General features: G+C 38.5%; 1 protein-coding gene across 1 annotated transcript in view; it reads left to right on the top strand.

Moving 5' to 3' along the window:
- The first annotated feature begins 1,493 nt into the window (after window positions 1–1,493).
- The window catches only part of pth1r (parathyroid hormone 1 receptor), a 40,405-nt gene continuing 27,905 nt past the window's right edge, over window positions 1,494–13,993 (top strand). The window contains exons 1-2 of the mRNA XM_020591253.1: window positions 1,494–1,599; window positions 2,479–2,610. Coding sequence (XP_020446909.1) covers window positions 2,542–2,610 — 69 coding nt within the window. The 5' untranslated portion in view covers window positions 1,494–1,599; window positions 2,479–2,541. The remainder of the gene's footprint in view (window positions 1,600–2,478; window positions 2,611–13,993) is intronic.

Genomic DNA, 13,993 nt, shown 5'->3' on the forward strand with positions numbered 1-13,993 from the left:
GCCCTCTGTGGTGGCAGTAACATATAGCAGTAAATGGCTGACATATTATTTTCTTTTTGCACCACAGCTATTTTCTGTCTTACTTTGCTGCTCTCTGTGTGTGTGCTGTATTGCTGACAGCTGGGCCTGTGAAGTGATTAGAATTACACAATTATTCAATAATCAGAGCTTTGGCCCTGCGTGGTTTAATAGCTTGAACATTTCCCTCATATTGCCAGGGTTAAGTACTCATTCACTATTGAGATCACACATGCAAACCTGTATTGTACTTGGCTGTTAGACTATAATAGCTTCTAGAATGAGCGGCACTTGTTCTGTATAGTACTATTGAAGGGATAGCATTGTACTGTTAATATTTTCCATGAAATAAGTGATCATAATCTGCATAATTTTTCAATGAGCATGTTACATATTCTCTTTTGAGAAGAGATAGTTGTACAACTTTGCCCTTGTGTTGGTCTAAATAGGACATCAGACTCACCACTGGCCTCAAAGCAGCAGGTAGTAAAGGCTTCACAATCAGGAAGGACACTTTTAACATCAGCATGACCTGCTTTGTAGAACAAAAAGGATGAACCGCTTCACACTGGAAAAAGATAGAGCTCACGGTCATCTGAATTTACCCCCAAAGTTATAGTTTGGATCCAAACTAGGCTTTATAACTAGACGTTATAACTACTCTAGAGAATAATTGAACTTTAATAACACAAATATTATTACTCTAAGATAAAACATTTCGTTCACTGTGAAAGAAACAAAATGGAAATATAGTTGAATATTCAAAATCCATTTAATGTGTTATATTTCACTGTTTGGTGTAATATTATGCTACAGTACATGGTCATTACTTGTCTCAGTATGCTTATACATACTGGATCTAACGAGATCAGAAGAAAAAATAATAACGTTTGGGAAAACATGGATGATTTTGCAATTATTTTTGTTGTATTTACACATATAGCAGTTGGATCTGTGTTACCCTAAAGGATGAGGAAGTAAAGCCAATACCAACAAAACGCACAAGTTAAATAAAACAGATGGGACCAGAGGTGTCAGAAAACACATCTGAATGAAAACATAATGCTGCTCTGTCTTTTACTGCCCTGAGACAGTTCATACTGTATGGCTGTACTGCACTGTATTTCATTTCCAAACAGTGACAATTAGTCCGTTACAGTAAAGCAGCAGATGGTGCCTGAGATAAAAACGGGCATCTCCTGCATTATGTCTCAGTAATCCAATTCTACTAGATGCAAGTTTTGAGAGACTGCAGGGGGAAAAAGTGGTTTGGCAAAGGCCCTGCGATCTGTTGAATGTAGAGTTTGTTTGAGGGGTGAGAAAATATGTCATTTCAGAGTCGTGGTTTATTCCAACGTAAGAGAGTGCTCACCAATGAGAGGCTTTTACGCTCCACCCTACCTGCCTCCTTTCCGCTCCCCCCTCCCCTTTCCATCCTCATACCCACTACTGAATACGACCTGCCGCCTGCCACATCTGGAGAAGCTTCCGAAGACGCGAAACTTTAACTTTTGTCTTTGCTCTGCGCAGAAACACTCGGGCGTTTGCGAATTCAGGGTGACTTTGGCTTTCTCTTTGATAGTAAGTAGAGATTCATGAAGTTGGCGTTTCTCGTTTCTCAGAGCTTTTCGGTAATCGCTGTCCGTTTGGGAGTTGTATACATTCATTCGTTTTATAGTTCAGCACGTTTTCTGGAAATAATATCAGTGACTTATTTACACGGTGTCCGTTCATTAATGAGTAAAAAAACAAGCGTAACCCAGGAAATTGAAGTACAGCTGTGCATGGATTGAGATAATCCATGCAAATCGACTAGACAAATCTGTGAAAAGTTTGAAATTTCACGGTCTGTCCTGTCACCGAATTGTCGTTTACCGCTGAATGCTCAGAGTAAAAACCCTGTCTGAGCTCCTACATGGTCCACAACCGTCTGAACCATAGATAACTGTGTTGATGGTGACATGAGCCAGGGGGGAGTCAAGTTGTGAAATTCAACAACAACTGGTGATGGAGTGACACATTTTGGGCTTACTTGTTGTCCACCATTAATCTAACATTTGGAAGAAAGCGCTGGAATAAGCCATAAGGCGCACAGCTCCATACTGAAGTGTTTAAGTTAGTCTGAGGGGAAATTTAAAAGACCTAAAAATACAGCGTTGGTTTCTTCCCTACAAAGAAACATTTGAACTTCCCACCGCAGAGCGAGAGCAACATAAATAGTTCTGACATGTGGATGTAATTTCAGAAGAGGAAAAAAAAGACAGATGCAGAGAAATAAAGGGAGCGCGTTGAACCTGAGTATATAGTAGATTATAGGAAATTAAATCGAGGGCAGAGCGAGGCGCGTACAGAGTTATGATTTCACAAGCAGCTGTAAGCATCCAGAGGCCAGATGGAGTAGAAAAACACAACTCGCTCCACTTTGAAGAGAGTTAAGCAGATTAAATTGTTTCATCTGAGCATCACCAGCGTCTTCTCGAGGCCAGCAAGGACTCTGGAAGGTTGAGCCGCCTCAGGTCAGGGATGGGATCCGCTCTGCTGCTCCACAACCTGGACTTTCTCCTCGTCTCACTACTCAGCGGTTTATACCTGGTGAGTCATTTATATACACACATGCAATCATATATGTTGTGTAACAGCCAAAATGATGATGTTGTTGCACTTATGAACTGTAAAGATCCAGCGCTTCTTCTGTGCACATGACAGGGCTGGCATGTCTGGCCTTAGGTGATGCATGATTTCCATGCATGCTGGGGACAACAAGACACCACCTGAAAGTTCATTAAGACATAATGTTTATGATGATAAACATCTGTTTTTGATTTATATAATATCTGCTCATTGAAACACATTTACACTAGACACATGGCGATGTACAGTACTGTCAGCTTCATAGCTGAACTGAACAGGTTGGTGAAGGTTCTAATAACAAGCTGCTGTGAGCAGTGATTACACTCTTGTTCTATTAAATGCATCTTCCCACAGTTACATTACAATAAGACAGTGACTGTATGAAGCAGCGGCTGGTAACCCACAGCAGTTCCTGTAATAGACAGTGTTTGGTCTTTACTACAGATTGCCTGAACTGAAGCAAATCTTGCAATTAGAGCAAGAGTAAGTACTTCATTCACATCTCCAGCTTCACCGGAACAGTTTAACCCCTGATTCGTAGCGTAATGATTTACTTTTGTGCAACAGATTTATATTTGTGCTCTCATAGCTGTATTCAGAAGGCATGCTGCACACACACATACACACACACACACACTATGCAGGCTGAACAGTGCACCAACTTGGTTCTGTGTGTTTTGGCTGAGGCTGTTGTGCATTCAACAGGCAGTTCGCCCAGGCTCTGAGGTACAGTGCATTTTCCCAGTGATGTGGTCCATCACTGTACCGCAGTGGACCTCTAGGCTCATTGGTTTAGATGGCAGAGGAAAACAATTATAACATAGTGGTGTATTTATAGCTGATTCAACATTCAGTCATTATAAGGCTCTGTCTGTGAATGATGTTTACCCGTTTTTAAATTTGGTGTTTGCTTAGTCTTCCTCTCCACAAAAAAGTACTTTTTTCCCAAACTGCGACCAAACAGGACGTTGATTTCACTGAAAGCCAATGCAAAGATGGAAATTCTGTCTATGTTTAAAGAAAGAATACAAAGCTTTTTAAATTGAGACATACAGTCATCACACCACAAGACAGTACCACTTTCCAGAGGCTCAGTGTGTCAGTAATAATATCCTGTTGTCATAAATGCAAATATAGTACATACCAGTACCACACTATGAACTGGTTGGGTCCATAGGTGTTAACCAGCATTTTGTACCTGAGGGAAATTGACTGACCATCAATGAACAGATGAGGAATCTCAGCAGGCATATTGTAGTGACAGCTCACAGACACACTACTGCTTCATACAGCCTTTGTTCAGTGTGACTGGTTGTCTCACTTACTTGGTTATCACATTTATTAAATGGAAGCACTGCTTTCAGGAACCTTAGTGAGCATTTTATTTCTACCTCACGACTGTTTTTCCACAGCCAAACGCTATGTCAACTCTGGATGAAGTATGGCTATGAGGACTCTTGTATTTTTTTAGAACTCAAAAGCAGCTTCAGCTACAGTAGTTTGACAAAATGTGCGAAGTAGTTGTCGTTGACAACTTTCTTTTTTGCAAAGAAAAAGGTTTGTGTTGGACCTTAATACTCAACCATGAATTTCACATGTTGTCAAAGTAACGCTAAACTGAAATGACAGGTACAGAACTGCCCATAGACAAAAAAGTTCAGTTTTCTCAGCAGAAAACAGTTAATTTGATATTCATAGACATGATAAATCAGGTTGACGCCACATAATTATGATTCTAGTTTGTTTTATCACAACACATGTAACAGGAGGCAAATGTGCCATAATATGCACACAGAACGTAGCTTTTTATATTAAACCACTGCCCTACTTTTGCCCTTTGTTTATCATTTAAAAGCATAATGATCCTAAAGAGCACACACTGCACGCTCCTCATCTCAGTTTGTCTCTGGTAATTAGGAGCAGCAGATAACTTCCCACTAATTCATAAGAACCGCTTGTGGATTTGTGAAATAGGCTTTAATATTAAAATTAATTCTTGCATGCCCGCCTGACTGATGTTCAACATGGCTTACTTTGTGATTATTTTTTTTTCTACTTCTGTATGTGTCTGAAGGAATATGAAATGAGGCATCTCCTTAAATGTTTCACACAGATTAACTTTTCACTGAGTAATTTAGACAAAACTGTTACAGTTTGTTTGATTGCCTCTTCTAATTATGCTTTGTCTGGAGAGATATTTAACTTTCTCTAATAACAGATGATGTTCCCAGCCATGCTCTATAGCTTTACGCAGGGGCGGATCTAGAACATTTTGGACTGTGTAGCCAGGCTGGGGCACAGACTCAGTGAAGGGTGGCACATTTGAAATGCATGCCAAAGGTAAATTAAACTCCTAGTTCTATGAAATAATAAACTATACATTATTAAAAATCAAATTGCTTACTTTAGGTAAAAATGAGACACACATAGAGCTTTCTTTAGCTAACTTTGGGTGTGCTCCTTATTTACCCCTGGCTGGGGACATTGCTGCTGCACAGTGGTTCCAACCACATGACAAGTTCTCCAACAACAACACAGTCAGAGAAACAAACGCAAATATCATGCTGCATGTATGATATAAAATAAAACCAATTTGACCAATATCAACTACAAGCAGCAGAAAAATGTTAGTTGTATTTAATGCAACAGTGGTTCATAGATTTTTTTTATTTTAATTTTCATTCATTAATACTGGCAAGCATCACATTTTGACTCTGGCAAGGGTGGCACCTGGGGTGGCCAATGAGATTCAGGGACTGGCCAGTGCCCTTTGGCACCACCTATAGGCCTATGTGATATGTTAATTTACCAATCAGAGCTCACTGCCCTCCTGCTTCCATAACAATTACGCAACTGTAAGGAAGCCTCCAGTCTTAGCATCATCTGTTTTCTTACTTTATCCAGTTAGTTCCAGTTGGGATTGTTAGGATCCATGGAGCAGATTGCTAATTGTTGCTTGCAGAGAAGCTACAGGCCAAGCCAGTGAAGGACTGACCATCTGTCTGTGAGAATCCACCAAAGTCCAAACAAACAGGCAAGCAAAATGCTTGTTGATAATCAAGAATAAGGAATTACAAGGAACATTATTTGGGATATATATTATATTTTCTAAGATATCAGTGCCATTATTGGGATGGTTTTATGGGTGGTTTTACCTCAGAGTTTTGCCTGAAAAAGGTTTCTCAGTCACACACAAAGCAGGCTGTGAGCTTGAGATTAGCCCTAAAATAGTTGTGGCATATTTGACTTTGATACCAATTCTCCAGGCAGGGGAAGAGTGAAGCTTCTCTCATTATAGCTTTAATTAGGCATAGGGTTTTCTTCAAGTAGGTGATTCCCACTGTCTTTCCAAAGAGCAGACTCCTGATAGTCATATTACATAATAATGTTTGGCTGTTTGTGGAATTTAATGTTTAGTGTGTGTACCTCATTACCAGGGCTCACGTCACTCATAGTTATTACTATGGCTAAACAAAGGTCAAAGGAAATAAAAGTTTAATTAAACAAGAGGCTGATAGAGAGAGTTAGATGTCAGAAAATGTTTTTGCGCCATCATCTAATATCATCAAACTATTTTTGGTGTTGTGCAACAGCTGTCCTAAATGTGTTATCTCATCCAAGTTAATTTAATTAAAGTTGCTGTAGAGACAATTCATCTGTGGTGACTCTCCATCTACTCCTTGAGGACTGCAGATGTTTTATGTTGGATTCACTTCAGACTGTTCTCTCCATCACAAAAATTACACAACCGCTGCTCTAAATTTGTGCAGAAAACTACATTTAAAGTGAAGATACAGAGGCTGTTTGATAGGCCACTGCTAATGCCAGCTGCCTCCCTGACCTTCAGCCTGTAGTCAAGTGTGTTTAACAGTGTGTTGTGTTTTTTTGTGAAATCCCAAAAAATCAGTCACCATCATCTTAGAACTCACATCACACTGATTTCTGAGAACAGAGCCCGAGGTTTGCTATGCTCACATTCCCTTTGCTTCAGAATAAGCACAGATAGCAATATACAGTAATAGAATATAAGAAGCTGGTAGGGCTTAAAAATAATTGAATATTAACATTTATCAACTTTTAGCCAGATCTTCACTGTCATGTTGCTGAGGGGTGAGTCTAATAGCTGTGGGACACAACTTATGAAACTGTGTTTTGTAGCTTATGTATGTTATATATGTTTCCATTTTTGGCATCATTAAACTATACTGAAGGAGCTATTAGCAATTCTTGTTTGCAATGATGTAAAGATAATGCTAAATTATATTAATGCCAATTATAGGATTTTATGACAACAAGAAGGCTGGATCCATGGAATTCATTACAGTATTTTTATAAGCTTCTGCATGTTTGAAGTTTTAAAAGCCACTAAAGAACTTGCGACGATTACTATTAGTCTGGGGTTGGTGAGCTTCGTCTGTAGTTTAACATAATCATAGCAGTAACTGAGCTTTTATGTCTTAGTACTGTCATACTCTGTGTGGAAGCTTCTCTCTATAGAGTCATCATCACAGACTAGATGTGAATTAACAGGTGACAACAGGTCAGGAAAGCTTTTAAAGTTATGTTTGAGGTGTAGTTATGGATAGCGCCGTAAGCACAAACTCTGCATAGACAGTCCACAGACACCTCACTGACTTCATCCAATCACTGAAACACAAAAAAATGATATGTTGACACTTTCAGCTTTTAGAACATCATGTAACTGTGTGTGATGGACAGTGAAGACTGTATGTCAGCAGAATTATTTTATATAAAGCTGAAGGATTTGAAAGCGGCCATATTCTGATATTTTTACTCACTGTCATTAAGATGAAACTCATCCATCTAAACAAGATTATGCGGTTGGCAGATTTGAGACATCCCGTTTTGTAATTTGGTTTTACAACACATAGTGTGGATTTAAGCAGCACAGAGGTGTAAACTCTGTATCAGCTGCTGGCTTGTTGCCTAAATCTTCTTGGGATCAACATGGGATTCAGCTCACACGGTGGGAAAATACCCTTCACACATATTTTTATGCTCAGCGTTCCACTGCACAGCTTTACAGTGGCTGAGAAGATTCCTGAGATAACTGCACAATAATCTAATTTCTTGATCTTTCTCTTAGATATTTATACGACCCTGTGTCATGGTTATCATTTTTGCACTAGCTGACACTGCTCAGTTTTTAGAGGGCCTGTGAGTCAGACTCATAACGTGTGTTACTAGGAGAGTCTTCAGTTTCACCGGCCTGGTAATGTTAGACCATGGCTGTGTTTGACTCAGGAAAGAACTTGTTTTCTTGACTCACCATGACCTCTTCCTTTTTTCTTTCTTACTTTCTTTCCCTTTTTTTAACATTTCCACTTGAAGAATGTTAAAGTATGTGTAACCCACTACAACTCATATACCAAACTGAAAAACTAACACTTTTAACAAATATTTTGATTTAAAGCCACGGGCATGTGTCGAACATTTGACACGTTTCAGAGTGATGGGCTGCCTCTCCTCTGTCAGGCTTTGAGAAGGTGGTCTGGCTTCAATCTTCTGCTCACTGGGATTTGAGAATTTCTAGTATAAACATTGTTTTCATTCATGCATTGCACCAAGAAATTGTTGGACTCAGGAATCACAATATATTCTAACTCAATTCAAAAAGTCAGGGGCACACTGATTGATGGCCAACACTATGATGGGTTTGTGTCTTGTGTGCTCTTTTGTCACAGTTACCTGCTGTATCAATATTGTGGTGCAGACGTCCTTGCACACAATATGCTTGGAATCCCAGAGCGCCTCAGTTGAGTTGACATGTGAAAATTCTCAGCTATGTAGACGCCTCTGCCATTGACTTCTGTGCAGCCCTACCCCCGCTGTTGGTGAAGGGAATGAGTTTCAAATACACAAAAGCTCCCGGACTCATTCTGCTCTCCTAAATGCAATAGCCCAGTCTGAAAAAACAGGAGACAAAAATACAATTGACATAATACAAATGTCCTTTTATTAGATGACTTCTAATAAAAGGAATTCTACATTCTACTATTCTACATGCTCGAATCATTACTGTAGCAACACATCCATAAAGGCACTGCTAACAGTAATGATGTGAACCTAGCTGCTGTATGCACAGGGAACATATGGAAAAGAACATGACAGCAACAGTGGAGCTTGGTGGGGAAAATGAGTGACAGAAGGCTGACATATTAAAATCAACATCTTTCCTGCAGAGTCCTGACAAAACTGTGCATTATAAGGGTAGGATTTATTGCAGGGCTGTTGTGGGTTTCTTCTGATTTTTGTAGGCTTTTCTTTTGCCACAACAGAAAGTTAAGATCATAGCAATTATTGACTCACATTGGAGTTAGATTGCATTGGATTTACTAATGTTGCATCTTTCCAGACTTTATTGTTTTATCCTATTTCATGACTGAATACATGGCTTAAATCGATAGGATCAGATCAGACACTGTCTTCCTACAAAGCGGCAGTCTTAATCATAACACCTGTTATTGTCTGGCTTGTGTTTATTTTAATTTTCTTTTATCCTAAAATCAGTTGGATGAAATCTTATCTGCAAGCAGTTTGCTGAAGTTTGGCAGAAATGCTGATTCTTGGTCTTGACAAAATTTAAATTCTACAATACAGTTTTGTCAACTAATCTGATGACAAAAAAGGACTAAAATGGACCAAGTGGACTAAAATAAAAAAGGCAGAATTTGAGGATGAGTAAGAGTAAAACAAACATGGACTTTTGATCTCAGGATGAAGTTCAGATAACAGTTTAAAAGTTGGCAGGACTTTGCTGCATTAGCTCCATGACATTTAACACATAAGCCAAAGAGAGCACAACATGGCTGCAGAGTTACAGTTCAACTCATGGTAGATAAAGTGCTCCATATGAAAATACTTGTACAGTCCTGGAGCGATCAACTTAATATCTGGGAGTGGCATTTACAAGTTTAATTTAATTGTGTATTGAAGGTCATATAGATGATTAATTCCAAGTGTTGTCGCTAATGTTATTGCACGAGTTCTTCCTCCAGCATTAGAACATAGTGGTCATCAGTCACTGTCTCTCGCTGACTGGTGATGTGAGTTTTGGGACAGGCTGTTCAGTGATTAATGATATATATGTTCTTACTTTGTGAGATGAGTTGCTCTATACTCATGTTCTTTTCAATCCAGAGATTTAAAGTCTGGCATACAACTAAATGCGTGTTAGTGAATTAGTGTGTTACACTAATTCAGTATATTGGTGTATAAAAATGTGCACAGAATAGAAATGTTTAAAATATAGCATGGATTTGCTGTATGTAATGTAGGATAGCTCAAACATGGCTGAAAGACCTCATCAACAGCAACCTTGAAGTAAGGGAAAGTGTAAAGCTTCCACTGACTGACCAGTCGCAGGCCTCTGAGTTGGACTACATCATGAACAGTGTAGCGATGTATGCTTGCTTTTTCTTCACTCACTAGACATCAGCAGCATCATATTCAACTAGACGCATTGATAAAGTTGTAATGTGATGCGTATCTCGATAGTTAAATCATAATGTCTCAACATGTCAATTAATTGCTTTACAGAACCAGATTTGAGGGAGAACAGCTTTTTATATATCCAGCAGGCCAGCAAGCAACATTTTAAATGTGATGCCAATACTTAAGTAGTTAAACTTATCAAAGGCAATAATAATAGTGACCTTGCATAATTGTCTTGCATGTGTTTTACCTTTGTTTAAAGCTACAGTATGTAACTTTTTTCAGACAGTTTCGTTTTAGAAATATGCTCCAAAAAATTGGAGAGGTGTTGTCGAAGCCTCCTGTGACCCAGACTCATTGAACACCACTGGCAGGAGTGCAGAGACATTAGCTTCTAAAATGTTTTGAGCAGGATTGACCTCTCTAACCAATCAGAGATTTTTAATTATTTTTGATTGATACATACAGTATGTTTTATTGCATTTACATTTACTGTAATTTCATAAGGACAAATGTCTGAAGAGCGGAGCAGAGTGTGGCGGAGCCTAGCTGTTGGTGGTAGAGCGTAGTGGAGCAGGATGAGGGAGTGCTGGAAGCACAGAGCGGAGTGAATCGATGTGGAGTTTTACATTGTGCTACCTTAAGTTACATATTGTAGCTTTAAGTGTCATAGAATGTACAACAATCTTTGGCTTAAATGTGATTTCGCCATAGCTGTGGCCAGGGGCATTACGTTTTCAGGTCGCCAGTCTGTCTGTCTGTCTGTCTGTCTGTCTGTCTGTCTGTACGACTGCTCCGTGCTCATGAATGCAACCTCTCAGGAAAACATTGGCACAAACATGCACTTGGACTCAAGGCTGACCTTATTATATATTGCTGGTCAAAGGTCTAAGGTGATGGCCCCTGTGCCCTCATGTCATATTCATGTGAACTTGACTGGGTGGCGGAGGCATACAACTGCAATGCAGTAATTCTAGTTAGTGCATTGCTTGGTTGCTTTTTTGTGGAAATCTTATGGTGCATGTTAGTTCTGCTGCCCCTAACAGCAGTGTTTTAAGAGATCACACAACAATTTTAGGATTTAAAGACCATTAGGTTGCATGCTGTTACTGCCATGTTTTATAAAGTCCTATGCAGCATCAAAATCTTTGGTTCAGTATTATGTTAAAAATAACCATAATATAATATTTATTAAAAATGGAATGCTTTTAATTAAACACCTCAATAGTTGTTTATTAATTAGGGTGCAATTCTTGTTCTTTTAAATTAGAGAGCTCCAACTTGACTTTACCTTTGCTTCATGATTTTGAATTAAGTTTGTATCAGAATGGCTCCACTGAAAAGCAATTAAATCAAGGTGGCCACCTGCAAACGGATCACTCTCAGCAGCCCCTTCAATAAGCAAATCAAAGGGGTGGAATATTAGCAGGCAAAGAGAGGCACCTTGGGTGATTAAGCGGTACCTAATTAGTCCTCAATTTACAGATTTCATTGGGAAGGCAGTTACAATTAGAGGTCTTAAACAAACAGTGTCCTTGTCCTACTTCTTCACAGGCAGCAGGCAGCTTGGTGCCCTTTTGGTGCCCTGAAAAAGGGGCTGATTGCTTGGAGCGTTGCCCTCTACATGTCATCTTTTTGTACTCTGCTCTTTCTTCACTCAAATGTTCAACTACATCCACAGCACTGATTGCAGTCTTGTCCTCTGCTCTCTCTGGTAATGGCATACACCAGACTTGCTGCAGAAATTATTTTGATTTTATTCATTATTGAATTATTATTTATTTTTACAGATGAATATGAGCATGAACGAATGATGCTTTTGGAATGCTAATATGAGTGTGGACATCATGTCATTTTAATCCCAGCTGTTGTGTGCTAGAGGATTAGTGCTAATGTTGTCAGGCTGTGACTCTGTGATATGGCATTAATGCTACAGTCCGTGTAGATAAACAACACAATAAACAACAACATATAAAAAAAGCTAGATCATAAATCCTCTTTAACATATATATGTTTAACCTACCCATAAGACTGCTGTGTTTATGTATAAAGCCAGGAACAATTTATTACCTGGTGGAATTCAAAAACTATTTAATGAAAGGGAAGGGGGATATAATTTAAGGGGTCAGTTAAATTTTAAAATTCATGCTATACGTACAACCAAAAAAAGATTCTGTATTTCCATAAGTGGGGTAAAACTATGGAATAATTTAAGTGTGGACATAAAAAATAGTAATAGAATTGATGAGTTTAAACATAAATATAAAGGTATGTGTCAATCAAGATATATGCATGAACAGGCTCAATGATTAATTAGATGGAACATTGTGGGTGTGGTGTATGAATGTTAACACTTTGTAATAATTCTTTACAGATGATGTCATGGGGTAGGACTGGATAAGTCTGACTTCTTCCTCCTCCATTCAAGCATGTACTAGGTATAAGCACATTGATATTGGATTAGCATTTGTGGATATGTGTAAAATTATGTGTGTTGATATATCCACTGTCTTTACATGCTTGAAAGAATAAATAAATCAAATAAATCAAACCTGTAACTCATATAAAAATTTAATATTTATATTTATTGCAGCCAAATATGCCCCAAGTGTTATTTTACTTCTGTAACATAGTTGACTGGTTTGCTGAAAATTAAAAGGCTGCAATTTGTGTTACTGGAGGAACAGCCCATACTTTGTGTATTACATTCATACAATATAACACAAGAATGGTACTTAATTTAAAGAACCACACAGTTGCAGCTACATGTATTTGGGTTCTATGGGAGGTGTGTTGCATCTCAGAGCATACAATATGTTTCCATCAAGGACAAAAGTGCTGTTCTTCAGGCTTATGCCCAGAGCAGGGTATAATTAGGAACTAACTGCTGCTTTAAGTCAGAATGTGGTCTGAAAGCATTTCCAAAGGACAACGAGTCTTGTGGTTTGTGGTTTTTATCATCAAATGCAAATTGCACAGTTGAAGAGGAGTGGCACTGACTCACAGAGTTTATAATATCAAGGAACCTCATCCGCTAAAACGTTCAGGCCATACAATATGTCAAAAGTAACATGTGTATGTTTTTTCCAGATACACGACAGGCCAATAAAAACAAGATTCCACGTAGTTATAATTTTCTAGAGCCCTATTTTGTGAAGGAAAAATGTACAGGAAAGTCAAAAAGCCCTTGGGATGAAATTTAGAATATATGCCAGCAGCAAGGAAGTGAATGTTAGTCCGTGGTGTAAAGAATGGCAAATGACCAAAACAAATACATAAAGCAAACATTAGCCTGTATTCCCATAATAGTGGCGCTTGACAGCAACCAGAGTAAATATTATCTGTATATTATTTATTGTCCATGTGATGACGTGTGATCTGGAAAGGAAATCCTCACTTTATATAATCATTTACCTAAAAATGTTGTCCTCAGCTAACAGAGAAAGGCATTATTGGATGACTCTGAAGTGATAGAGAAGGTTAACATGGTTTGTGTTTCCAGTCAAAATACTAGCAGAGTCACAATCAGAGGGTTTGTACTGAGCAAAAAGAAAAATAAATTAAAAAAACTCAAAGTGCAGAAATGAGCCGTGTGTGTGTGTTTCTACAGCACACAGTTTGTCCTCTTCACATCACTTTTATTTTATAAGCAATTTTATAGTTAGTTGAATGAAAACCAGTAACACCTATTCAATTGAAAATTGGGGGAGCTAATATCGAACGAGTACATGAAATTAAATTTCTAGGTGTCATAGTTGATGACAAATTCTCCTGGAAATCGCATATCAGATATGTTCAGAACAAAATAGCAAAAAATATATCGATATTGGCACAGGTGAAATATATATTGGATGGGAAAGCATTACGCATTTTGTATTCCTCATTGATT

This window comes from Monopterus albus, unplaced genomic scaffold, assembly GCF_001952655.1.
Source record: "Monopterus albus unplaced genomic scaffold, M_albus_1.0 scaffold14.1, whole genome shotgun sequence".
Classification (NCBI taxonomy): Eukaryota; Metazoa; Chordata; class Actinopteri; order Synbranchiformes; family Synbranchidae; genus Monopterus; species Monopterus albus.